This window comes from Megascapheus bottae, chromosome 7 (assembly GCF_031878675.1).
Source record: "Megascapheus bottae isolate mThoBot1 chromosome 7, mThoBot2.hap1, whole genome shotgun sequence".
Taxonomy (NCBI): domain Eukaryota; kingdom Metazoa; phylum Chordata; class Mammalia; order Rodentia; family Geomyidae; genus Megascapheus; species Megascapheus bottae.
This window is the reverse complement of record NC_143515.1, coordinates 79305830-79333613: the sequence shown is the minus strand read 5'-3', so window position 1 is coordinate 79333613 and position 27784 is coordinate 79305830. Positions and strand designations below refer to the sequence as shown.

The following is a 27784-nucleotide window of genomic DNA, read 5'->3' as shown; positions in this document are numbered from 1 at the left end:
AAATATGCATAATTCCTGTGCTATTTAATGTATTTTACTACCTGGGCCTGGGCACTGTCCCTGAACTTTCCAGCTCAAGGCTACCTCCCTACCCTCGAATCAAGCCCCACTTCCCGTTTTCTAGAGGTTAATTGGCGGTAAGAGTCTCAGGTTCTTTTGTGCATGAGCTGGATTTGAACCTGATCATCAGATCTCAGCCTCCTGAGTAGCTAGGATTACAGACGTGAGCCATTTTGTAGAAATCTTGATAGAGCTCTTCTTTCTCCAACTCTCCTTGTGCTTTTCTCACCCCAGTAAGATTCTCCAAGAAGGCAGAAGGCACGGTCCCCCAAGGAACTACCCCACACCTTCCCATGTCTCTTCCTCCCCCCTCCAGCTCAAGGGCACTTTCCTGAAAGCTCTAATGGTGTGAATGGCCCAGCAATTTCTGAATCACTTCCCCAAAGATAAGGTGACTGATTCTCTTATTACCCAGAACAAGAGTAGGCACTCTACATGAAATTGCTTTTGGTTTCCACCGAATCTCAAAACAAGGGCAGTTAAATCTGGTGGATATTCTAAGGTCTTCCACATGGAAAGTACTGTGACTGGACTTGTCTGGTCAGCCCAGCACCTCTGCACAACAGCAATTAATGTGAGTACTTCTTCTATAGTTCGTAAAAACATCAAGGAAAGTCCCTAGGAATGCTGAAGTTCCCCTAAGTTATCACGACAGAGAAATCTCATGTTCAATGTTCAATGAGGGCCCAGTGCTGCTTCTCAAAAGCAAAGCCCAGATCCTGACATGTGTGATGGGGCAAAGCCAGCTGTGTGGGTGGGGAGTCAGTCCCCCTGAATCACGAGGAGTCCACGACTCTTAACCGCATGATTACTCATGATGGGCCTGCAGTCTGCTCTCAGGACGGATTTTAAAGTCCTCTCAAAGCAACAAACATACACACATGATTTTTTTTAAACTACTGTTTAATCAATTTTAAAGACACACAAGTTAGAAAAAAAAGCCCCACACATAGTTAAAAACACCCTTAAAAACCCAGCAATAAGCCACCATGAGCTCTGAGGACACAGATCAGAAACAAGTGGTTATGAGTTCATCACATCACAGCTTAAATGACACAGTGGCAGTTTCAAGTGACCACATGACAAGAACTGACCTGTGGATCTGTTGAAAAATAACACCTTTTAAAAAATATATTTTGGAATAAAAACAAAAAGCACAGAATACCACGTGATATTTTCAAGCTGGAAAGGCAAGTGTGCACGCTGCTCAGTTCTGGCTGCTGCAGCTGGCCTCCCCACACCGAGGACACAAAAGGCTCAACTACTACTGGGCAGAAGTCGGAAGGCAGGCATGGAGTCGCACCCTTCATTTACTGCAAGAGAACTTCTTTTCACCTCGGCCAGTTTCATTTATGTCATTATTGTTACCCTAGGTCATGTCCCAGAGGGATCTGGAGCAGCAGTCACATATATGGGACAGAAGATGAACAAGACTGTATTGGAACACATTTGTGTTCAATGTCTGAATCTTCGTGTGTGTGTGTGTGTGTGTGTGTGTGTGATTAAAAAGTCAGCAGCAAAACGTACTTCATTGGCAAACCATGTAGGCAAAACCAGACACTTAAAAGTTGACAAGTGTCTACATGTGTTCTTTCCCAATAAAGAACGGAAACAAATATTAACAAATCAATCTCTCTAAGAGGTTAGCACAAACTAGAGACTGGGCAGGAAATACTGTTTAAGACTCAAGTAAACAGCAGCCACTTCTCCATTATAAACATGCTATTAAAAAATTGGTCATTTTGATTATGGTGCACTGTAAATTTTGTTTTTTTTATTATATTTCCTTTTTTCACAGTAGCAAGACTTCATAAAACATGGCTGGAGATACCTATGTATCACTGGCAACGATGACTACGTATTATGTCAGACAATGGTTTTACATGGATCTTTATTATGTATAGAATATATAGGCTAGTTTGGGATTTTTTTTTGCTTTATAAAAGTTGTATTAAATGAAGAGTTATAATTAGTTTTAAAGGCAAGACAAATTAGTTGGCATAAAAATGTGTCTTTAGGTTCTGTTTCACAGTTTTCCTAATCAATGACTTACAAAGCTTGTCATTAGTTCTTTACTGGGGTCTTCATTATGCTAAAAATCTATTAAAATAAATATTATTTTAAAACATACAAAATGTTAAGCAGCCTACCAATTAAAATGTTATTGGCTGCTTCCTCTGTGCAGCAAGAGCCTCAAAAAGTAGCTTTATCATTGATTATGAGAGTGTTTGATCCTACAAAATATCAATTTGGATTATTTCATTTTAAACTTCCTTCTTTGCAGCGTTACTATTACCAATAGATTGGACTACACGTGGTTTTACAGAGGAACACTGTAAAGCCTTCTACATTCTGACCCATCAAACTCAGTGTGATTTCATTTTAAATGTATGTCTTTTTTTGAACATTAGAAACCCACACTGATATGAGCCCATTTTTACAAGGGCAGTAGAAAGCTGAAATTTAGCATCCAAGTTGTATATAAGTTATCAGCCTTTCACTAGATGCCTCTGAGTTGGGTGTAACAGGTATATAAGATTCTCTGGGGCAGCTGAGGTTACATTCACAGTGTTAGCCAGAATGTGGCACCTATGTTAAACTGGGTGTACTCAATTCCAGCAAGCACAGGCAAGAATGCCTGGGAAAAAACCTTCAGAACACTACTGGTTTATGTCTAAAAGTTTGGACACTGCATTACTGGACTCAAGTAATTTTTTTCTGTCAATTATAATGTAGAACTCCTGAACCCAATTAACCAATAATTATGAAAGATGAATAAGGAAACAAGAGTAAGTATACGAGTCCAGATTTCTTCACAAATATACAAATTAAATATTTACAAGGTATGAAATTTAAATAGGAAAGATTCTTGTTCTAAAAGTTTAAATCTAGTCCTGAAATAAAAGTAGAAATTTTACAATTATTTTGATGGCAACATTTTGATGTAGTTTAAAATAGTATGACTAGATTTTTGAATGAAATAATTTTTGAGATGTCATGTGGTTGCAAACCCTTCTAGTAAAGCCATTACATTACATAAAATATTTAATAGCACATATTGTCTTCAATTTTACATAACACAAGCAGAAACCAAAGAAGCAGATAAATCAGAAGGAAATATTTTTTCAGCAGGGACTATTTCACTATGAAAGAGTTATTTTTAAGGGCTACATTAAGCAAAAATGATATGTTGCCACACCTTCTGGGTTCATGGGTTAAGTGGGTTTTCTCTTGTTGCTATGACAACCCTTTTATAAAGTGAGCTCTCGGGCCAGGAGTTTGGCCTAGTGGTAGAGTGCTTGCCTAGCATGCACGAAGACCCGGATTCGATTCCTCGGTACCACATACATAGAAAAAAGCCAGACGTGGTGCTGAGGCTCAAGTGGTAGAGCTCTAGCCTTGAGAAAGTCCAAGGACAGTGCTCAGGCCCTGAGCTCAAGCCCAGGACTGGCAAAAAAAAAAAAAAAGTGAGCTCTCTTCATAAAAGTCAAAGGAGTCTATGGCCTGTGGCTCCTCTCCTGGGATCCAGCCCTTCACTCCCGTGGACCTCTCCTCCCTCTCTCTCTCTCTCTCTCTCTCTCTCTCTCTCTCTCTCTCTCTCGGCTCCCACTCCAGGCTGGGCCACAGGAGACCCAGCTGCCCTCCTCTCAACCACTGCTTATCGGAGTTACTGTCCCCTTCCAGAAACTCCTTTTTACTGCAATATTTCCTCAAAAATCGTCTGTGAGGGAATCTTGTGTGAGTGTCACACACAAGGGAACTCTTTAACAAAAAGGTTCTTTTTTTAAAACGAAGTGGATACTTTTGAAACCAAAGAAATCTTCCCTATTACTCTGGGTATTCATTCATTTTTTTCCAAGACTAGGACTCAGACTTGGTGTCTGAGGCTGGCCCACTGGCTGCTGTTACACTGGCAACACCTCCAACTCTCACTCTGGGTCTTTGAAAATCTAAAGCAGCCCCAGTCTCGAGTTCCAATAACGTTCATTCTAAAAAGAAAGCGAGCCACTTGCCACTTGTAAAGTGATCAACACTGAGGAGAATCAGGTTCAAGTAACTATTACTGGTTTAAGAAAATTAAAATGAGGGAATGCTACTTCCGTTCATCTTTCCCTGAGAAATACAAACAAAAACATACGTAATGTTGATTGATCGTTTCTGGAATGGTTTCACAGTACAGGAAAAATGAAAAAATATTATAGATATGCATACTGAATCCTATTCCGGTTGTTTAATCAAAACCAGGCACACATATTATAATGAATCCCTTAATACTTAACAGTAGGAGAGACATATTCATTTTAAATTCTTCTCCTGTTAAGAAAGATATTTAAGATATACTGGATGAATATATGCAAGATATATTCATTTTCTAACATCTTAAGCCTGGCACTGGTGGCTCACACCAGTGATCCTATCAACTCAGGAGGCTGAGGTCTGAGGACTGAGCTTCGAAGTCAGCCCATGCAGAAAAATCCTCTAGACTTTGTGGCTCAAGTGACACGACAGCTACGAGTCAAAAACCACCCGAGAGCCAGCAGCCGAGTTAAAGCCCCAGGACTGACACACACACAAAGAAACTTGAAGAAAAATTGTGTAGAGAAGTAAAATGATTTCTTTTGAATTTTGTATTTGAGATTCCTTCTCCAAACTCGAAGACTGCTATACAAAACCATTTCCTACGAGTACTGATTAGATTCAGGGGATGAGAAAGGAGTGGTGCATCCATGTCTTGCTCTCTGGAGGGGAATGCCTCGACCACATACACACTAAGCAGGAAGGAGTCCAACAGTGACTTAGGTTTATAGGCTGCGAAATAAAATATATTCAGGTAATAAAATGAATGGTGATTATTTTTGTAAGTGGCTGGATAAACTAAACAAACAGAACATCCCAAGGCTTTTACTGAGCCTGCTGGGTTTCACTTACGACATGCCTACCGCTGCCCTTCCAACTCTGGGTCTGCTCTCTTTCTTTAGTAGTGGTCAGATTCTCTGTAGTACTCATTGAACTGAGGACATGTTTTGGTGCAGCTCTGTTCTGTGAACATTCTTTTCTAACCTCTGAGGTTACATAGCTATATGAACTCCATCCAGTACATGGTAACACTAAGAACATTTGTTCAGCTATCTATTCTTTCCATCTTCTGAGGCAAACAATCTCTGTCTTAAAAAAAATGAAAATAGGTGAGGCTCTTTCTCAAAGTCCTGAAACAATGTATTGCCATTGTGTCTTCAGCTCATCTAAGCATACCGCTTTGGCCTTCCGTCTTTAGTTGAGACTAAATCACACTGTTGTTTCCTCCTTGCCTGCAAACATATTACTTATGTGAGAGACTCAGAATAGACCCTTTTCCTTTCATTTGAGAATTTAAGGCAGAAAGAAAGCAAGCTCCATGAAAGCCTGATTAAACAACAGTGAAGTCTGCAGGCCTTGGCCTCCTCTCCCACACGGCAGGAGCTAGTCCAGGAGGCTGAGGCCAGCCGAGCCTCTAACCCCAGGCAGCCTGCAGCTGTGCCTGCCAGTCCAACACTCCTCTTGGGATAAAGGAGACACCTACTAACTCAAGACAAGTTATTCATAGTAAAATAGCCCATAAGATGATAGCATATCTTCTTTTTACAGTTTCTAACACTCATATAACTGTTAACAGAAAAACTTTAATGGAGAAATTAGAGTTTGGAAACTGTATTATTCTAAAAAAAAAAAAGTCACTCAGACTTAATGATTAAATTTTCATTTCCCTAAAACTTCCCTAGATAGGAAATTAAAGTGATACGAAATTGATTAGAAATTACTAGAGATTCCTTTCAGACCTTCAAGTCATCTACCACTGCTACTTCATAATCTTCTCTAGTTCTATGTCACTGATGCCTGATAAATTTCATCTACAAGTGCCATGTATGACCAGTGTATTCAACTTTATGTTGCATACAGAATTCCAACACAGGAGGGGATCGCCTTTACCTCTAGCTGCAGGGCACACAATGTTTTCTTCACTAGTACCTTCTGGCCTCATCTCCCTTACTTATTTTGAAGAAAATAAGCTTAAAATATCACACTTCCAACCTTTAATTATGCTAGAGAAATTCCTCTTGGAAGGGTTCTCTGACACAAGGTAATTAAGCTGTCCAGTATAACAAGCTGCCTATAATTTGGCATCTATTATTATTATGTATTATAGTCACTTGAGATATTTAAGAAAACCCTTCAAATACTGAGATGTTTATTGTGTTTTTAAAGTACCCCCGATCTTAAATATCTGTCTAAAATTCCTCCTAAGTTCCTTTACAGCACACATGAAACTTGAGATAGTCTTCTCACAATATTACACTTGAAAATACCATGTAGGAACAATTTTTTTTTTAAGGAAATAGAAGGTTTAAGGCAAGACATTCATTTGGAAAAGTTAATCTCTCAATCATCCAGATTGACATGATCATTTTCCACCTCTTCAGTGCCTTGGGATATGCAACGTACATTCAACAACAGGGCACACATATGACCTAAGGACATATGCTGAGGTTGTAATGCCCCATTGAAATATGGAAATATTTTTATATAAGGCGTGGCCCACAGGGACATGGCATGGGTGGGGCTCTTTCATTCCACATCCAGTCTGGTATACAGGAACCTCCCTATCTATCACAGTCCCATTTCCCCAGGAAACCTCTTTGCAAACACATACAACCCCCCTGGAAAGGTGCTAAGATTGGTTTCTGCCCACATCTGGAAAACAGTCACCAGGAGCCCGTCACTGTTTCAGCGATGGATGTCTAGAGGCTAGATCTTGGTCTTGATTACAAATGTTGTTTGTGGTGGAAAAACTGTTCTGTCCCAAATAATTTTCTCTTTCATCAAATTTTTTGGATCGTGAGAGCTGAGCTTTTTCATATGGATTCTCTCCTCTTGGAGTTTTTTTCACCGGCAACAACAGTAATACTAAGATGCCACAAATGTGAAGACAGTAACACCAGGAGCTGAAAGAAAAGAACAGTTTACTTTGTTAAACTGTAATCACTTAGTAATCCTTAATAACTAACTGTGCACTTTTCAATATACCACCATTACCCTCTTAGATGTGTTTACTCTTCTAGTTTTCCTCTTTAGGAAACAAAGACTATAGTGCATACTGAAAAAATTTATAAAGCATTATAGAAACCACATAGTTTACAGGTGTGAAACTAAACCAGACACACCCAGAAAAGTACTTGTTAAGGTGCAGCAAGGACAAACTAAAAATAATCTCCCCAAGAGCCCTGATCGAGTGCTGGGTCAGCAGGAGGGAGCCCAGGCAGGGAAAACCCACTACCTCTGCTGTGGTACATGGCCTTCTGAAATGACAAGGCCAGGGGTACAGAAGCGATACTGTTGGATGGTGACTTTCACAAGTCAAGGGCACATTATTAAAAATCATGTTAGAAACATCATCTCCCAAGTTAAATACAAACCAAACCTGACCTTAATAGCTCTAACAGTTGGAAGTTCAAGTACTTCCAGAAGAGTATCAAGAAAGAAAAAAAATCCAACCAACAGATCAACTGTGTGTGTGTGTGTGTGTGTGTGTGTGTGTGTGTGTGTGTGTGTGTGTGTGTGTGTGTGTGTGTGTGTGTGTTACTAGGGCTTGAACTCAGGCCTCTGTGCTCTTATTTGCCTTTCTACTCGTTAAATGGAGATAAAGAACTTGGGGGATTCATCTACCAGGCTTACTCCAAACAGCAATTCTCAAATAGGCATGAGCAACAGTGCCCTGCCCAAATTCCTTTTTCTTTTCTTTTTTTTCCCCCGCCAGTCCTGGGGCTTGAACTTAGGGTCTTGGGCTTTCTCAAGACTAGCGCTCCACCACTGGTGCAACAGCACCACTTCCAGCTTTTTTTCTTCTATGTATGTGGTACTAAGGAATCAAAACCCGGTCTTAATGCATGGCAGACAAGCATTCTACCACTAGGCAACATTCCAGGCCTCCAAAATTCTTTTTTCTTTCTTCTTTTGCCAGTCTTGGCTTACACTCAGGGCCTGAGCACTGTCCTTGGGCTTTCTCAAGGATAGAGCTCTACCACTTGAGCCACAGCCCCATTTCTGGCTTTTTTCTATGTATGTGGTACCAAGGACCCCAGGTCTTGGTGCACGCTAGGTAGGCTACTCTATCACTAGGCCAAACTCCTGGCCCCTCAAATTCTTTCTAAAGTAAATAATTTTGTAGAATAAGAATTTCAACAAGTATTTTTAAATATACTGTGCTAAGTCACTCTGAAATCCTACAGAACTACGAACAGAGAAATTTTTTTTTTTTTTTTTTTTGCTAGTCCTGGGCTTGAGCTCAGGGCCTGAGCACTGGCCTTGGACTTTCTCAAGGCTATAGCCCTACCACTTGAGCCTCAGCACCACGTCTGGCTTTTTTTTTTTTTTTTTTTTTTTTTTTTTTGCCAGTCCTGGGCTTGAGCTCAGGGCCTGAGCACTGGCCTTGGACTTTCTCAAGGCCAGAGCTCTACCACTTGAGCCTCAGCACCATTTCCGGCTTTTTTCTATGTATGTGGTACCGAGGAATCGAACCCGGGTCTTCATGCATGCTAGGCAAGCACTTTAACCACTAGGCCAAACTCCCGGTCCCAGAACTGTAACTTCGTTATATATCACCTTGGCAATAAAATAAAAAAAATTTAAGTCTTATTTTAAATGGGCACCTGTAGCTCACCTATAACCCTGAGGATGGAAAAGGACCTGATAATCCACTTAGTGGAAGAAAACAAGACGATGCTACCAGTACCATCCAACTGAACTTTTAAAAGTAGTTATACCACCTGACAGCTTCTTTTAAGAGTAACACTTACCTGTAAAACTAAGCCAAACTCCCGGCCCCACGTCTGGCTTTTTTATATGTATATGGTACCAAGGGATCAAACCCAGGTCTTGATGCATGCTAAGCAAGCACTCTACCACTAGGCCAAACTCCCTAACAGAGAACTTTTTATCTCAAAAATACCAAGTGGGAATTTTGTGGAATGAGGAGAGAGACTAGACAGATAGACAGACGAAATTCAAAGTCCCTTAGTAGACGAGGGTTAGAACCATGAAAACCCTCAGAGACAAGGGTTAGAGCCATGTTTTGTTTTTGTTTTGCCAATCCTGGGGCTTGAACTCAGGGCCTGGGCACTGTCCTTGGACACTTTTTGTTCAAGGCTGGCACTCTACCACTTGAGCCACAGCACCACTTCTGGCATTTTCTGAGTATGTGGTATTGAGGAATTGAACCCAGGGCTTCACGCATGCTAGGTAAACACTCTACCACTAGACAAGGAGCTCCTGGCCCTTTTTTTCAATTCTTATTTTAAAAAATGTAACAATTTAACCCCCAAGGCAAGCAAATAAAGATCGTATTTTGTATTTGTGTTTGCTAATAAATGATTATACCAGTGACGGGCAGGGGGAAGAAATTCACAGCAACCATTTCTACAATCCAGACAGGTTCATAGTATCAACGAAGGTATTTTCCTTTGAAGAAACTGAGGTCATTAGCAATTACTGGTCTTCTTCTCCAGCCAGGCTCCTGAGAGAAGGGCAGTGTGCAGTGTGTGTGGTCACTCGCCCAGTAACCTCTGCCCAGGCAAGTCCCGCTCTGGGCTGAGCGGGATGGGTCAGCGCACGAGGGAACTGGAGACTGCCTGGCTGAGGATGGAAAAGGACCTGATAATCCACTTAGTGGAAGAAAACAAGGCGATGCTACCAGTACCATCCAACTGAACTTTTAAAAGTAGTTATACCACCTGACAGCTTTTAAGAGTAACACTTACCTGTAAAACATAAACGATGGTTTTATAGAAAGAAGGACAAATGGCACAACTGTGTAACTTATTGCTATTTGTGTTACTACCCACGTTATGACATCATAAAATAATTTAAGTTGGGGTGGTTCGATGAAATAATGTCTAAAGTTATTTCTCATCTGAAACAAAGAAAGAAAACAACATTTGTAATACCTTAATGAACATGACTTATAGAATGATGTGGACTCAACGATGTGGACTACAATACCCTCAAGCGCTGGTGGGACTCTAGCTGGCATCTGTTGCCAAAAGCCAGCTCCCTATGTGACTGTGGTCGTATAAAATAATACTGAAATGAACTCTAGGAAATGGAAACAAAAGGTTTTGCTTTCCTTTGTTGTTTTTTTCTTTTCTTTTTTTTTTTTTTGCCAGTTCTGGGCTTGAGCTCAGGGTCTGAGCAGTGTCCTTGGACTTTCTCAAGGCTAGAGCTCTACCACTTGAGCCTCAGCACCACTTCCAGTTTTTTTCTATGTATGTGGTACCAAGGAATCGAACTCCGGTCTTTGGGCATGCTAGGCAAGCACTCTACTACTAGGCCAAACTCCCAGTTCCTTATCTTTCTGTCTTACTTGTTCATTTATCTGTCTTTGGAAGGGTAAGTGGGGCACAGAAATGGAGGGACAGGGCTAGGAACATGGCTTGCCTAGCATGCATGAAGCCCTGAGTTTGATTTCTCAGTACCACATACATAAAAAAAGCCAGAAAGGACGCTGTGGTTGAAGTGGTAAAAAGCTAGCCTTGAGCAAACAAAGCTCAGAGATAGTGCCCAGGCCCTGAGTTCAAGCCCCAGGACTGGGGTGGGGGGGGAGAGGAAATGGAGGGACAAAGGGTGAACAAATGCAGTGATGGCATTCACTAGACACAATGTTGAAAGTCAAAGCAACTATACAACTTGTAGGTGGGGAAGGGAGGGAAAAACCAGGAAAGAAGGAGGGAGAGGTGACACTGGCCAAAAAGCAAAATACTTATTACCTGATTTATATAACTATAATATAACAATAAAAAAAGAAAGCTGGTTCCTACAAAACTAACACAGTTGTAGGGGGAAGAAAAGGAAGTGTGTAGACAAGACGTGGCAAATGGAAACAGATTCTTTGAATTTTCCTGTAGATTTGAAATTGTCTTAAAATGAAAAGTTTCTCAGAAGAGCAGTGCTGCAATGTGGTTCTTGATAAATCACAGTGCAGGCTCTCCACCACTATGAAACATCCTCACTGCCGCTCAACTCCAGCAGCGCTGACAGATCAATAGGTCTATATACAATTTCTCAAAAGAACGCATTTTTTTTCTCTTTTCTTCTTCCCTTTTTTTTTTTTTTTTGGCCAGTCCTGGGCTTGAGCACAGAGCCTGAGCACTGTCCTTGGACTTTCTCAAGGCTAGAGCTCTACCACTTGAGCCTCAGCACCACTTCCGGCTTTTTTCTATGTATGTGGTACCGAGGAATCGAACCTGGGTCTTGGAGCATGCTAGGCAAGCACTCTACCACTAGGCCAAACTCCTGGCCTTCTCTTTTCTGTCTTCATTCCTTTCTCTTTTGTGTGTGTGTTAGAAATCCACTTCAGTGCTTCATATTACACAGCACTCTCCCACGGAGCTACATTCCCAGCCAAAAGAAGATATTTTCTTTCTTTTTTTTTTTTTTTTTTTTTTTTTTTGCCAGTCCTGGGCTTGAGCTCAGGGCCTGAGCACTGTCCTTGGACTTTCTCAAGGCTAGAGCTCTACCACTTGAGCCTCAGCACCACTTCCGACTTTTTTCTATGTATGTGGTACCGAGGAATCGAACCCCGGTCTTCGTGCATGCTAGGCAAGCACTTTAACCACTAGGCCAAACTCCCAGCCCCAAGAAGATATTTTCAAATATTTAAAATTTTAAATTTTTTAGAAAGGATTTCAAAGTGGTCACAATATTTTAGTTTTGGAATGTGCACATTTAACTAAACATGGTTTCAACTGCATTTCTCCTTTTAAAAACCGAATTAACTAATTTTTATTGCTATTATAAAGGTGATGTACAGAGGAATTACAGTTGTGTAAGTCAGGTAAAGAATATACTTTTTTTTTTCTGGTTCTGGGGCCTTTGTTTTTTGTTTTGTTTTGTTGTTTGTTTTTTTGCTCAAGGCTAGCACTGTACCACTTTGGCTACAGCTCTATTTCCTTTTCTGTGATTAATGGCAGATAAGTGTCTTACAGACTTTCCTGCCTGGCTTCAAACTGATCCTCAGAGTTCTCCTGAATAGCCAAATGACGGGCGCCTGGGGGGAGTGCACCTCCTCTCAGATGATGGCACTGCGGTCTCCCAGTTCTTCCTTCTTGTGTGATAGGTCATGTGAAAGCTGAGTGGACTTCTCTGAGGTGGGATGATTCATGCAATGGTTCCTCCATATAGAGACCTTCATTGTAATGGCCAGAACCAAATTCTGGGCCACTTCCTCACGTCCATTCTGCCCAAATACAAATCCATTTCCTTTAGAAGGGTTTTCAGCATTCCATGCTGAAATCTTACCTTGCTAAGGATGTAGCATTCAGAGGCAGAAATGTCTGTCTAGCACATGTAAGACTTTGGTACAAACCTACAATCCTCAGCATCAGAAGATACCCCTCCAAGCCGGGTGCAATGGCTCAGGCCTGTAATCCTAGCTACCAGGAGGCTCAGATCTGAGGGCTACGGTTCAAAAGCCAGCCCAGGCACTAAAGTCTGGGAGACTCTTATCTCCAATTAACCATGAGAAACCGGAAGTGGGAATGTGGCTCAAGGGGTAGAGTGGTAGCCTTGAGCTGAAGAGCTCAGGGACAGCGCCCAGGCCCAGAGTTCAAGCCCCATGACAAAAAAAAAAGACACCCCGCCTGCATGCATACCTACATACCCTTCCTGACTTCCAAAGAGGGTTTGTTGTTTGTTGCCAGCTTAGTGTTTAAGGATTTTTTACTATTTATTACCTTTGTCTCTCCTTCTTTCCCCCATTTCATACACAGTACTGTTCATGAATTTTCTGCTTCATTTAAATTTACTTGTCATTCCCCAGATGTGCCATGTGCTTGTAAAGCTTTTCTCTCATTATAAGTCATTTTCTTTCCCACCAGAATTTCCTCAGTACTGAAAAAAATTTCAAAGCTCCGATCTAAACACTTTCAAAGTGAGGATACCTCTGCTGAACCTAAGTAAGAAAGACTTCTGTTTTTCTAAGTCTATCACGTATCTGTGACGCATGTGTAGGTATGCGCATACACACAGAAAATTTATACACGGGCCAGGAGTTTGGCTTAGTGGTAGAGTAGTTGCCTAGCATACACAAAGACCTGGGTTCAATTCCTCAGTACCACATACATAGAAAAAGCTGGAAGTGAGCAGTGGCTCAAGTGGTAGAGTTCTAGCCTTGAGAAAGCCCAAGGACGATGCTCAGGCCCTGAGTTCAAGCCCCAGGACTGGCAAAAAAAAAAAAAAGACTATACACATAAACATATATGCATATGCACATATTTAAACCCAGAAGTAGACTATGAAATGCTGGAAAGTATAGACCTTAATTTTTTTTTTTTTTTTTAAACTCAGGGCCTTGCATTTGCTAGGTTGGCACTCTACAAGATGAGCCATGCTTCTAGCCCTACTTTTTGCTAGTTACATTAGAGATAAAGTCTAGCAAACTTTTTTTGTACAGTCTGGCCTGGAACCACGACTCTCTGGATCTAAGTTTCCTGAATAATTAGGGATCAAGTTAATACTTCTTGATACTTCCTTTATATATATCTCTCTCAAGTCGCCTAAATATCTTCAAAGAAGCTGGGCACTGGTGGCTCACACTTACAATCCCAGCTACTTAGGAGGTTGAGATCTGAAGATTGTGGTTCAAAGCCAGCCTGGACAGGAAAATGTGAGACTCTTATCTCTAATAAACTACTCAGAAAAGGAAGGGAGTGGCTCTGTGGCTCAAGTGGTAGGTAGAATGCTAGCCTTGAGCATAAAAAGGCTCAGGGACAGCGCTTTGGCCCAGAGTTCAAGTTAGAAGACTGGCAAAACAAACAAAGTTTCAAACATACTTATGACACTTTCCTGTGCTAAATTCTTCTCCTTCCTTTCCCATATTAACAACCTCCTTCAGTTGTTTCCTCAAACTACTAGAATGCCAACAGAGCAAATATTCTAAAGACCAGCGCCGTGCTTGTAAGGGTCCAGCCCCTCCTCTAGTATCAAACTCCTTTCACCCACAAGACCACCAAACCAAGGCTGTGTCTCCCAGGAAGTGTTTCAAAAAGGAATCTATCCTTCCCATCATTTTTTTTTCTTTTTTTTTTTGCCAGTCCTGGGCCTTGAGCTCGGGGCCTGAGCACTGTCGTTGGGCTTTCTTGAAGACAGAGCTCTACCACTTGAGCCTCAGCACCACTTCTGGCTTTTTTTCCTACGTATGTGGTACTGAGGAATTGAACCCGGGTCTTCGTGCATGCTAGGCAAGCACTCTACCACTAGGCCAAACTCCCGGCCTCCAATCATCTTTATTTAACTGTTTACCCCTCTTCAGAAAATTCTGTAATGACTGAGAGTACCTCCTATTGCAAGGCACAGAAGGACTCATCTTTTCCTTACACAGACAGGGCAGGGCATGGAGCCTGGCATGTGGAAAGTACGGGCCATAACCACGCAGCTATACATCCATCGTTCAAGTGGGCAGAACAGTGTTGACCACAGCCAAGGAGATAGTGTCTACCTCAAACAAAAGACTTACTCACTGAATTAGAAAAGGAAATACTTGACACTTACAGCTCGTGCTGATAACGTCATTAACACTCCTGTTAGAAAGGTGAGATAATATCCTGGGTATACCCCATGCCAAATGGCTGAGAGAATAAATGTCTGGATGGTTGGACTGAAGGATGCCCGTTCATAACACACCCTAGAAACAAAACACACAGGAGCTAAGATTAGTCAGCAGATCTGAGTTCACAAACCCAGCAACAATCTTATTACCTGGCAGGGTTAGGGTAGCCAGGAAAGCAACACCATTTATCTTGGGCACTAACGTGGTCTGCAACCTCAGAGAAATTGTAGTTATTATGTGTCAAATTTAGAAGCATAAATTTAATTCTTACTGGTGCCATTAACTACTGTGATGACTATATGTAGTGTTGGGATGTCTACATAATTCACAAAAAGCTTTCATATTGAAGTTAGAATTTTTTTTTTTTTGTGGGTCATGGGGCTTGAACTCGGCCTGGGCGCTGACCCTGAGCTCTTCAGCTCAAGGCTACCGACCTCCCGTTGAGCCAAGCCCCACTTCTAGTGATTAATTGGAGATAAGAGTCTCAGGTCCTTTTGTGCCTGGGCTGGCTTTGAACCTTGATCCTCAGATCTCAGCTAGGATTACAGGTATGAGCCACCTGGCCCAGCAAAGTTAGCTTTTTATACTTTCTTTCAAAGCATGAAGAACTCTGAACTAATACCATGACTGTTTCTGGTGAAAGGAGGGCTTAGTCTAGTTTTCCTGTAACATGGTGCAAAATTCAGGTTAAAAAAGAACTTTCTAAAGGAAAGCCTCTGCAAAGCTGGCTAGGATCACGAAGCGATCTGGAACATGTCCAGGAAGAAGACACTCAGTTGTCATTTTATGAAGGACACTGCGAGGAGCCTCCTCAGTGCCTGGACAGGGGCAGCCTCTGGGGATTAGTTCAAGCCAGGTCATGCCCCAGGCATCTGCACCCTCCCTTCCTGCCCCATGCCTCCTAACATGGTCCTGGCTCAAGTTTTCCTTTTGTTCTCACTATTCCTATGTTTGCTCATAATCCTCACTACAGAAAACAGCCCTGTGTCTCTCCACAAATTTGTCTTTCCAAAAGGATTTTCACCACTTTCTGTGACTGCAGTGTGGGATTAGTCTGTTTCATCTTGTGTCCTTTGTATCCTGGGCCTACCTTAGAAAGCCCTAAACTGGAATGCTTCCAGAAATCCAGGGCCATATGTAGAGTGACTTAGACAGGCATTGTATTTTTGCCCAAGTAAATCAGCAGTGGATGAAAGGAGAGGCCACGAGGACAATGGGGATGCCCTTACAAGGCAGAGCTGAAGGCAGGCTGGGGGCAGAGGGCTGTGGGCATTGTTCACACAGCACCAACAGTTCTGATAAAGTCTAGTCAACTTGCTTTGATGGACATTAATGTTCTTTCCTGGGTAATACAAAGTGACAAGGTCACTCTGCACATTGTAAATGTAATTGAATCTGAACTCAGTGAGGCTCAATTTTACATGCTAACTGCCAAGGAAAGACTGACCTTTTGAGCCAGAGAGCTGTCTGGATATTCCAATTATCGAGAAACATCTTGAAACTTGTTGACATCTGAAAAACAAAGAAACGTTTTTGTTTCGCCAGCAAGATAATGGAAGCTTTAAATATTAGTAATAATGCTGTGTTAAAGCACACACACACACACACACACAATAAATCATCATTCATAATAATAACACCACATGGATTTTCTCTCTGCTGTTTTTTATTCCCCCCAGACTGTAACACCATGCCACAGAAAGCTTGTTTTACTATTGGGTTTCCACCGCTTTCTCCTATATGCCTGTTTATGGAGGTCACCACGAAACGCTTACAAATGAAGTCCTCACAGAGTATTCAAATGACTTTATGCTAACGTGGCCTCTGGTGCTCGGTGTACTGCCTCTCCCCAGGGATCTGTCATTGCCCTGGGTGACCCAGCCCTCAGGCTCTTGACCACTGGGAACGTCAGTCCTGCCGGGGTCCACGATGGCCCTGAAGAACATGTGTGTGTGACACCTGGGAGAGTACAGCTTCCCGTCTTGACAAGCCCTCCTTCAAGCTACTCTGGGAAAAGCTAGCTTTCCATCCAAGAAAGCACGTTTAGTTTTCTCTCTAGTTTCATCCTAAGTACCTGTCCCTCCTCTTGTCTTCCCTTCCCTCTCTCAGTGTCTTGGCGATCAAACTGAAAGCCTCACGCATGCTAAGCACTTGCCTCAACATTGGGCTCACAGTGTTTTTTGCCCCTTCCTACTGTGTTAGATTCTCGACCCGTTACCTACCACTGTCTTATCAAAATCTTTGATGGCTTTGGGTTTTGAACCCTCAGCGTTTGCTCACAGTGCTGCTCCTCACAACAGGTGACACCAGCATGCCTGGTATCAGGAGGCATTCCAGGTCTCTGCCATATGTTCACGTTTCCAACCTTTAACTGGGCTCCTGACCTACAAAATAAGCCTTGTCTCTCTAAGTCATTGTCTTCATCAGCAAAATAGTTATTCAAATGAAATGGTCTCTCTTTGTTCTTGCTTTTTTATTTTTAGTTAAGTTAAAAAAAAAATCAGTGACTTTTTATGGTTTAATTGAATGTGTCAGGAGTTTCCCCCATTTTCCTCAGAGCAGGTAACCTGGCCTTCCTTCCGACAGAGCTACTGCAAGTCACGGCATTCTACATCCTTATGCACAGCGTACTCCCTGGTCTACATTAGGAAGACTGGTCTGTTTACTTCACTTCAGATTCCCACTCACCCAACATGCTCAGAGATCTCATGTATCCACAACTCTATCCTGCAAGGTGGCACACTCTCTCCTTCTTCAAATCTCCTTTGGTCAGGAAATGTTAGTTTCTCCTTTTCCAAACAAAATTAAACAGAACTAAAGCCTCTTCAACCACTAGCCCCTGTGGCTTCTTTCTATAGGTAACACATTGCCACTGGATTTATCTGACCCTCCCGAAAATTGTTAGCAAAGGCACCACTGGTGGGGGCACACATCTCACCTGACATCTCAGGGCACTCAGTGGAGACCACACCTCCTTGCTCAGAACCCATCTCTAATCCCAACCGCCTTAGGGTGAAAATGGGCTCTACAGGGGTGGAAATGTCTCATTCCTTTTATGAATAAAACACATACACACATAGCTACACTAAGAGACACACGGTAGCTCTGTGGTACTAATATCTCAAGGGGAGGAGGTGATAGGCTCTTTAAGGTGAAAACAAAGAACAGAGGTTGGAAAAATCACTGGGCATTTATCACCTTCTTCAATAATTACTAATCTCTCCTTTCCTTCCCCATTGTTATGCTGGGTATTAGTATCCAAGAGTATTTAAAGCAAATAGGAGGCATATTTCATTAGTTTAAAGTGGTTCTGCCTCAGTCTCCCTAATAATCTAGAATGACAAAGCATATGGCACCATGTTAAGCTTTAATAGTGATTTTGACAATAATTTCTTAATATAATCTAATGACCAATTTCTACTCAAACATCTCTTGTTTAAATTTTTTTCAGTTTATTTGATTCATCATGATCGAAAGATTTTCTAAAATTCTATGTATGGAGTTCTGAACCACTGCCTCTTTAAATCTGCAGCTGGTCCTCTTGTTTCTTACTTTGGTCATGCCACTAATTTAGAAAAAAACATGGGTCAGATGTCTCACAGAACTGCCACTTCTGGATTTGACTTTGGTTTCTCTTCCATATGCCTTCTAGAGACCTGGCTCAGGAGTAATTGTCTTGGTAATAACTACTTCAAGGGCCAGTGTTGGACTTCCCATGGCATTCCGTCACAACTACTGCACGCCTGACTGTCCACTTCTAGTAACACCGAGGCTCGTCCCTGGGTCCAGCTTAATTCATATTCACAAAGCACCTGTCAACCTTTCGCCTGAAGTTTGGGCTACTTTTCCTAGTTAGAATAATCTACTGTGGGGGTTCCTCTTCTTTCTCTTCCACTTCTCCTAAATGGCCTTCCTTGCCTGGCCTCCCAGAACCCATCCCCCTTCAAGCTCTGCACCAGCTCCCCCTCTCAGAGATCCTTCATTACGAATCTCTTGGTTCAAAGTGGTGCTGTGGCTCAAAGTGGTAGAGCACTAGCTTTGAGTAGAAGAGCTCAGGGATTGCATCCAGGACCAGAGTTCAAGCCCCACAACCAACAACAACAACAAAAAAAAACAGAACAGAATCTCTTGGTTTACCCAGGCTTGCACTGCTACCTGCTGAGTGTTACCCCAGTATAACCCAGATGTCTCTGCTGAGTATTTGACATCATTTATCTGGAACTGAAATTGGAACACATTATCTTTCTTCCCTCCAAATATGCGTCCATTCTTTTATTTCTTATTCTTTGTTGTATTTATTTTAACGACAGCTATCATCATGTAAGTCTAGTTGTTCAAACTATCCAGTGTTCTCCCACTCAATTCATCACCAAGTCCTGCTGAGCCCTCTCAGATTTGCACCCATCTTTTTGATTCTGCTGCTGAAAGCATCCTGCTTTTGGCCACTGACACCTTGGATTAACAGAGTATTCCTTAACAGGCACTCTGCCTGCTGAGGACGATGCACTCCGTACTCCAGCTCCTTCTCAAGCATGTTACAGTTTGCTCACATACCTGCACATATAACCCAAACACAGTGCTCTGGCTATCCTCTTGAGAAAGTTTAAAATCCGGGGCCGGGAGTTGGCCTAGTGGTTAAAGTGCTTGCCTAGCATGCATGAAGACCCGGGTTCGATTCCTCGGTACCACATACATAGAAAAAAGCCAGAAGTGGTGCTGAGGCTCAAGTGGTAGAGCTCTAGCCTTGAGAAAGCCCAAGGACAGTGCTCAGGCCCTGAGCCCAAGCCCAGGACTGGCAAAAAAAAAAAAAAAAAAAGTTTAAAATCCTCACTTCCACTGCTCAACACTGCATACTTCCGAGCCTCCCCTCCCTTCCATGCCCTCTGGTGTGTCTAGTTCCTACCAGAGGCGCTACTGCTTTAGAAGCTGCTTTCCTGAGCCACCATAGTTAGATCTGTCTTCACCCATTGCTTGCGTACACCTCTCTGGTCAAACACTACTTCCTTGTCGGCACTGTCAACTTATCTACAGCACCTTGAAAGCTCAGCCTGCCCTGGCCTTGTTTACTGCACTCAGTGGCTGGAGCACATGGTCCCTAATGAGGATGTACTGGTTAAGGGAGAGAATGAGGATAATTTTTTCCATACTATTCTCGGGACAGTCCATCAAAAAGATCACTGGTAACTAACTTGTTCATGATTTACAAACCTCTATTTGCTGAATTCTCAAATTGGAAACTAGGTCCCAACGAGCCACTCCATTTCTGTCATAGCCCCTGAAACCAAATCCTGCAGCATTATTAATTGCATCAGCTGTAACAAAACAAGAGAGAGAGAACATTAGAAAAACTTCATACTAATTTTTTCCAGAAGGTATATGTTATCATATACTATGCCTATTATTCTTTTTTCTTGCCTGGGCACTGTCTCTGAACGTCTCTACTCAAGGCTACTGCTCTACCACTCTGGGCCATGGTTCTACTTCAGGTTTTCTGGTAGTTAATTATAGACCAACCACTACAGTCTTCTGCACCATGGAAAGTCTCCGGGGCTTTCCTGCCCAGACTGGCTTTGAACTGTAACACTGTGATCTCAGCTTCCTGAGTAGCAAGAGCCACTAGCACCCAGGCAATGCTTTTCATTCTTAAATATTAAAAGTAGGTTTATTCTAATTTTTAAGAAGGACCAGAAACATGATCACATATAATGAAAATACACCATCAGAACTTCTGGTTAGTCAGTAAGCCATCAGATGTCAATGGGGTACCAGTGGGGTCAAAGAGTTGCTGAGGACCAATGGACTCTACAGATGTGCAGTCGTGTGGGAAACAGTAAGCGCGCTTCAGTGGAGTATACCTAAGCACACTCAGCTGCGTGAGATGGAACTGCTAGGAGGAAGCTTTGCTCGGGCTCCTGTCATTCACGCAGCTGACCTTTACTAGAAATAAGAAAATGTGAAGTATGTTTTTTTGGCCAGTCCTGGGGCTTGTACTCAGGGCCTGAGCATTATCCTTGGGCTTTCTCAAGGCTAGAGCTCTACTCCTTGAGCCACAGCATCACTTCTGGCTTTTTCTATATATGTGGTACTAAGGAATTGAACCTGGGAATAAGCACTCTACCACTAGGCCAAACTCCTGGCCTGGTCACATATTTATACAACTTTAAGGTAAGTCCATCGATATAGTAACATCCATGTGTAACAGGATTAAAAATATCAGTTTATTACCTAACAAACCAGACACCTTCCTTCTTGTGGTTTCACCTCCTTCAAGCTCTCTGGAATCTCTTGTATAAGCTGATTGAGGGAGGGCCTGGACTACTGAGAGCAGAGGAAGAGTACTGCTCATCACTTTTGCTCACATTCCACCACAAAAGATGACTACATGGGTCTACACACTAAAGCACAGATTACATCATGTGCATAATGCCTTTTTAAAAATGTAGTTATAAACCAGGCACTGGTAACTCAAGCCTGTAATCCTAGCTATTCTGAAGGTTGAGTTTTGAGAATCATGGTTCAAAGCCAACCCAGGGAGGAAAGTCTGTGAGACTCTTATCTTCAATTATCTACCAGAAAACTGGAAGTGGAGCTGTGACTCAAAGTGGTAGAGCACTAGCCTTCGGAAGAAAAGCTCAGGAACAGTGCCCAGGCCCTGAATTCAAGATTCAAAACTGACTCCACTCTCCCCAACCTAAAAAGAATAATAAAAAAGAGAATAAAAAAAAATCTGGGAGGCTGAGATCTGAGGATTGAGGTTCAAAGCTACCAGCAGCAGGAAAGCCCATGAGAATTTTATCTCCAATTAAGTAACAAAGAAGGCCAAAGTGGAGTTGTGGGTCAAGTGGTAGAGTGATAGCATTGAGCAAAAAAGCCCAGGCATAGCGTCGAGGCCCTGAGTTCAAGCCCTGAAACCTGCACCAAAACTAAAATAAAACTCAGTTTAATAACACACACAGCACTCTCCTACAACAGCTACTGAATACCTCCCTCCTGACACCACCTTTTTTTTTCTTCCAAAAAATAAGTTCATTGCATCACCACTTCTAACGTCCTCACTTGCTCCTTCTTTCCATCATTTTGGCTTCCAGTTCTCCCCCCACCAAAAAAAAAAATTAGCCACAGGATCCAAAACACACTTTCATTGTGTTTTTAAAAAAAACCTATTATTAAAAATCAATAACAAAAACAAGAGTAGAAGAATTTTGGAATTCCTGGATTCCTGATGACATAATCTTGGATCTTCAGAGATCATCAAGCTACAAATCTGAGAACCAAATGGTTAGTGTTTAAAAAGGTCATGGAGGGAGGAGTTAATGAATGTGTGCTGGGGTGACCCAACATTCCAACAAGATTTGGATCTTAACTATTTATTACTAGGGTCCATTATAGTACAGAAACAGTATAAATGTTTAATGAGCTGAATAAACTTCGATGAAGAATTCTTAGAATTCTTTAGATGAATAATTAGGATTATAGGCATGAGCCACCAGTACCCACATTTTTTTTTCCTTTTTCCTTTTTTTTTTTTGGTGGGGCTTGGACTCTGGGCCTGGGTGTTGTCCCTGAGCTCTTCAGCTCAAGGCTACCGCTCTACCTCTGGAGCCACAGTGCCACTTCCACTTTTCTAGTGGTTAAATCGGAGATCAAGAGTCTGGTCTTTAGTGCCCAGGCTGGCTTTGAACCCCCATCCTCAGATCTCAGCCTCCAGAGTAGCTAGGATTACAGGCATGGGCCACCTCGCCCAGTCCCACAATTCTTAATCAATATTAGTTTCAAATCTATGAAGGTGGATATACTGCCACATTCTTCAGCACTCAACAAGTGTGGGCAAGAGGCCTGTAAGTTCCAGGTGAGGCTAGCCTACCTGTCTCAATAACAGTAACAGTAAAAAAAATCTACATCAGTTAAAATTATATTTTCAATGGCAAATAAACTATCAAGCTACATTAATTGTTTAAATTTTTTTTTTTGTCTATGGGCCTGGGTGCTGTCCCTGAGCTCTTCAGCTCAAGGCTAGCACTCTACCACTCGAGCCAAAGCGTCACTTCCAGTTTTCTGGTGGTTAATTAGAGGTAATCTCATGGACTTTTGTGTCCAGGCTGGCTTTGAACCAAGATCTCAGCCTCCTGGGTAGCTAGGATTAGAGGCGTGAGCAACTGGTGCCTGGCTTTAAATTAATTTTTAATGATGCTACTCTGTATGACGTAAGACTGAAAACAGATTGTGGTCCCAAACTATGCTTCACTGAAGTAAAAGCCAACAGTAAATGCTAGACCTCGGGTCTTGTAGTGATATGGTTCTTTGCACATTCATTTAAATCAAATCTGAGTAAACAAAACAAGACAGAATCTGAAGAATAAGAGGCGCATGTAAAGGAGGAGTCACTTCTCCATGAAGTGGTAGTCTACTTCAGCCCATCGTTCAAAATGAGCCAGACTCACTATACCAAAACACGAAGCCTCCGGGCCACTGAAGCCTCATGACGCTTATTTAGCACTCAACAAAGGGCTTGGGAATGGCCTGTTTTTTCCTTCGTTGATATCTATGGCAAAAGACCACACACTTCCGATCTTATTTGTTCATGGATGTAAGCTATCTATTTTCTAATTCTGAAATTCAACCATGAAAGGCTCAACAGACGACCTGTTTCCATCTAACACTCTACTACCTGGCCAGGCGTCACTGGATAAGACATAGATTATACTATATACTATGGTTAAAAGTCCAGCAAACAAGTATCATAATGGTAATTTTAATACAATTAAACTACATTTTATGTGTCAGGAGGGTAGGATATATGTCACATATTAGTGGCTATTGGTTCAAGTCCCATGACCAACAGAAAAAAAAAAAAATCTTAGTGTCTAGTCTTACTACAACAGAATCTAGCACAATATGTATTTAATAAAAATACTGTCATTTCAATGATTCCTTGATTTTATCTTACAGTAAAATAGGTCTTGGTCCAGTTTTTTTTTGCCCTCACATATGAACGAGGGGGTTTTATTTCTTCTACAGGAAGTAGACCTGTTTTCTAATTGTTGTTTAACTATGTATCCTCAAGGGGGCACTCCTGAGCTTGGTGATGGCAAGCCAAAGGCACTAACTACTGGAAAGGCAGACGAGGCAGGGGATTAGCTGAGCCCAGAAATTTATTTATTTATTTTGCCAGTACTGGGGCCTGAACTCAGGGCCTGGGCACTGTCCTTGGACACTCTTGCTCAAGGCTACTGCTCTGCCACTTGAGCCAGAGAGCCACTTCTGGCTTTTTCTGAGTATGTGGTACCCAGGAATTGAACCTAGGGCTTTGCGTATGTGAGGTGAGCACTCTACCACTAGGCTACACTCCCAGGGCCTGAGCCCAGGAATTTGAGGTCGACCTGGGCAACACATAAAGCCCGTGCCACTAAGAAATATATATGTAAACACACTGCCCCCCCCACACTTCCTATGAGTTAAGATACAGCTCAACAGCATAAAGTCTATTTACATTACTTACCTAAAGTCCATGCGAAATAGTACTTAGGTCTGGCAGCCAAAAGAGAGACATACAGATAGGTAATTTTGGTTGGCCATGAAGCTGTGGCTTGAAAATGCTCATCAATGTTGTACTCCACGGGTAACAAGCTGGAGATGGTCAAGTGAAATAATAAAGACAGTCCACAGACTATGAGCTTCTGAACAACTGCCGGCTAAAAAGTCAAGACACAAGTCATGAGCTTCCTCTACTCTCCCTTTAGTAGTACTTTTCACCTCTTGATCTTACTGAACGCAAGACCAAAAACCAATAGTCACCTTGCACCAGCGTATCAAGACTTCCACAAGCCCATGGAAGAAATATTATCAAGCTGTCTACAACTTACTCAGACTGAACCCTCAAACTGAGAATTTTCAGAGAATAAAATACCTAACCCAAGCACAAAAAAGACAGTAAGTTTAAAAAGAAATGAATATACATAAAAATTTTGGTAGAGGATTTTATGATTTTCAAATGAAAACTGAGTTTCATGTATGTTATATAACACACATTCGTATTGTTATTTTTCTATAGTTTTTAAATGCTAGGCATTTAATGGATATTAAAAAACAATATCTATATCTTTAGTTCTAAAAGTTCTTTAATACAAATCTGATCATGAATAATTAAACTGGAGCAGGCGCCAGGGAATCAGGCCCGTAATCCTAGCTACAAGTGGCTGAGATTTGAGGACCTTGGTTTAAAGCCAAACTGGGCACAAACGTCTGTGAAACTCTTATCTCCAATTAACCACCAGAAAACCAGAAGTGGCACTGTGGCTTAAAGAGGTAGAGTGCTAGTCTTGATCTGAAGAGCTCAGGGACAGCTGTGCAAAAAGAAAAAAGATTAAACTGAGAGCTGGAAGTGTGGCTCAAGCGATAGAGTACCTGCCCTGAGCAAGAGCAAGATCTTGCAAACATTCAACCCCAGTGCCCCCTACACCAAAACATAATACTGAAAAGCTGCATGCCTGAGAAAACTAAAGCTTGCATGAAAAACTGAGAGAAAGAAGAGATCGTTTTTGCAATACTGCAATATAGTGGTAAAGGTAAATTACCAGCTCATGGTATTTCATATTTTCAGACTCATGGCATTTTTGTATTTAGAAGAGATCATACAGGGCCATGTGAGTGCATCCATCCAGATGTAGGACAGAAACAAAATACCTGGATTTAGAATGGCCTATACCCTAAAAAACACATAGTCAACTTAACTAAATTAATTTATAAAGGAGCACCCACATACTAATACTTTATGCAACAGTGCTACAAGAAAGGCTCAACAGGATGCGTCAGATCCATTTGTCCCTTGGTATCCAGTACAAATGGTTCCAGGCCTTCTCTCAACTATCCAAACCAGCAGATGCTCAAGGCCTTTATATAAATCGCATAGTATCTGCATATAAGTTAATAAGCACATACACTTTTTTAAGCCATGGCTTAAAAGCAGGTCCATGGCTGGTTGAATCTGCAGATGCAGAATCCTGGATACAGAGGGCTGACCATAATGATGTTTACTTTCTTCTATAGCAGTGAAACCTCTGCTTTCTTTTATACCAGTGAGATCTCGGAAGGACTGAGTCAGAACAAGGGAAGTAGCTCAAGTGGCAGGGAACCTGTTAGGAAACTAAAGTCTCTAAGTTCAAACCCTGGTACTGCCAGAAAAAAAAAATTCATTTCTCGGCCTGCACACACAAAAACAGTCAATGGAAGAAACACTGATTTAAAACCTGAAATTCAACTTAATTTGACCCAGTACATTTCTCAGTAACACTTAACTAATCATGGAAAGCTTGAGAGAAACACCCTCTGATACAAGACACAACGAGCCATACAGTACAAAGGGTAATGCAACTTCTTTCGGACACACTCTTCTTCATTCATTCTTCACTGCCCACACAAACGGAAGATGGCAGGTGTGTCCAAGAAAGGAGGTGAAACTTTGCCTGGTCCATTGAGGAGAAGCACACTCGCCCGTTTCCACCTCGCCGGCTTTCTGTCTAGCTCCCTATTTGTCCCATGTATCTGGACGGCAGCAGACCAAATGCAGCAGGAGCAGCCTCTGTGAAGCCTCCTTAGCCTGCCTTGTGAACTGGCACCTCAAAGGAACAACACACATGCCGCGTTCAATTGTGAGGTGACAGGACATGGTCGCCAGAGCTGGACTGCCTGGGTCTGTGCTCCCACTCTTCTCCTGCCACCCCAAGGAAAGCCTGCTCAAACCACAGAGCCTTTAAGTCACCATTCTCCTGACAGAGGGTGAAGTCAGCAGCGCCTGCCTCTTTGCTGTGTGAGGGGCTCTGAAATGACCTGGCATAGAGGGAAGGGCCGTCCACCAGCAAGCTATCAGTCCTGCAACTTGTTGTGAGAATGTGGACAATATGGCATGTGAATTTCAGCCAGAAACAAAGAGAGGGCAAGTAGGGTTGGAAAGGAGAATCAGCCTTCACAGATGCAGGTTAGGAGACACCTGGAAAAGAGGCCCGGCCAAGTCCCTGAGGAAGCTGGGCATATGGAGGAATCAGCATAGGATTTCCCCTATTTAACCTATTCTTAAGTCTTGAATCATGACTCTACTTCTACTAGGCATTGCTACTAGATTCAGGGTGCAGTCACTCATCCTGGAAAAATATCGATAAAGAAACAGACAGGGCAATTCAAAACCTGACAACATTCGTATGTTTAAATAAACGAGTACTTGAGATAAACCAGGGGTCTTACATTTGGAGAGGGTTCTGTTCTTCCATACTGCACCTCTTCTTTCCCGTTTTCACCTGACTGTGGCATGTGGGCTGGCTTGCCTTCAATGAATGTAATGTAGTCCTTGTAAGAGCACAGCGGGCCTGCCAGGATGCCCATGAAGTTACAGGTATAACTTATGTACTCCAGAAGGCTTGGCATGCGCCTGCAATAGAAAGACATGCAACTTGTGTGATATGTGACAGCAGCTTGCAGAAATTTTCATGGGAAAGAGTCATGTACTGCACTGCTTTCCTATTTCTAAAATAAAACAAGCCATAATTTTCACGGGTATACATACACAAGACTCAGGAAAACAGGGACATAGAAGTGTGCAATCACAGTTTTCAGTAAGAGAATACAAAGAGCCAGGCATAGTGGCTCACAGTTAGATTCCAGCTAGTTGAGAGGTAGAGACAGGAAGTTTATGGTGTAAGGCCAGCTGGGGCAGAAAGACTTTCTCAAAGAACAAGTTGGGCATGGCAGTTTCTGCTTGGAATCCCAGCTCCACTGTAGGCAGAGGTAGGAAGATCAGGGTTCAAGGCCAGCCCTGGGCCAAAACTCAAGACCCTAGCGAAAAAAACAACTAAAGCAAAAAAGGACTTAAGTGGCAGTGTGCTTACTTAGCAAGTGAGTTCAAAACCCATTGCTGCCAAAATAGAAAAAAAAAATAAAAAATTTTTTGTGGGTCATGGGGCTTGAACTCGGCCTGGGCACTGTCCCTGAGCTCTTCAGCACAAGGCTACCACCCTACCCTCGAGCCAAGCTCCACTTCCCATTTTCTAGAGGTTAACTGAAGATAAGAGTCTCAGGTCCTTTTGTGCCCAGGCTGGC

The 27784-nt window shown here is 42.2% G+C and overlaps 1 protein-coding gene across 1 annotated transcript in view; it reads right to left on the bottom strand.

Annotated features, from left to right (window-relative positions):
• Window positions 1-4043: 4043 nt before the first annotated feature.
• Mboat2 (membrane bound glycerophospholipid O-acyltransferase 2) overlaps window positions 4044-27784 on the bottom strand; it is a 121641-nt gene continuing 97900 nt past the window's right edge. Inside the window, exons 7-13 of the mRNA XM_090337483.1 lie at window positions 26933-27116; window positions 24195-24387; window positions 19904-20007; window positions 16143-16207; window positions 14638-14770; window positions 9852-10003; window positions 4044-7040 (exon numbers count right to left, since the gene is read on the bottom strand). Of these exons, the coding sequence (XP_090193609.1) occupies window positions 6815-7040; window positions 9852-10003; window positions 14638-14770; window positions 16143-16207; window positions 19904-20007; window positions 24195-24387; window positions 26933-27116 (1057 nt within the window). The 3' untranslated portion in view covers window positions 4044-6814. The remainder of the gene's footprint in view (window positions 7041-9851; window positions 10004-14637; window positions 14771-16142; window positions 16208-19903; window positions 20008-24194; window positions 24388-26932; window positions 27117-27784) is intronic.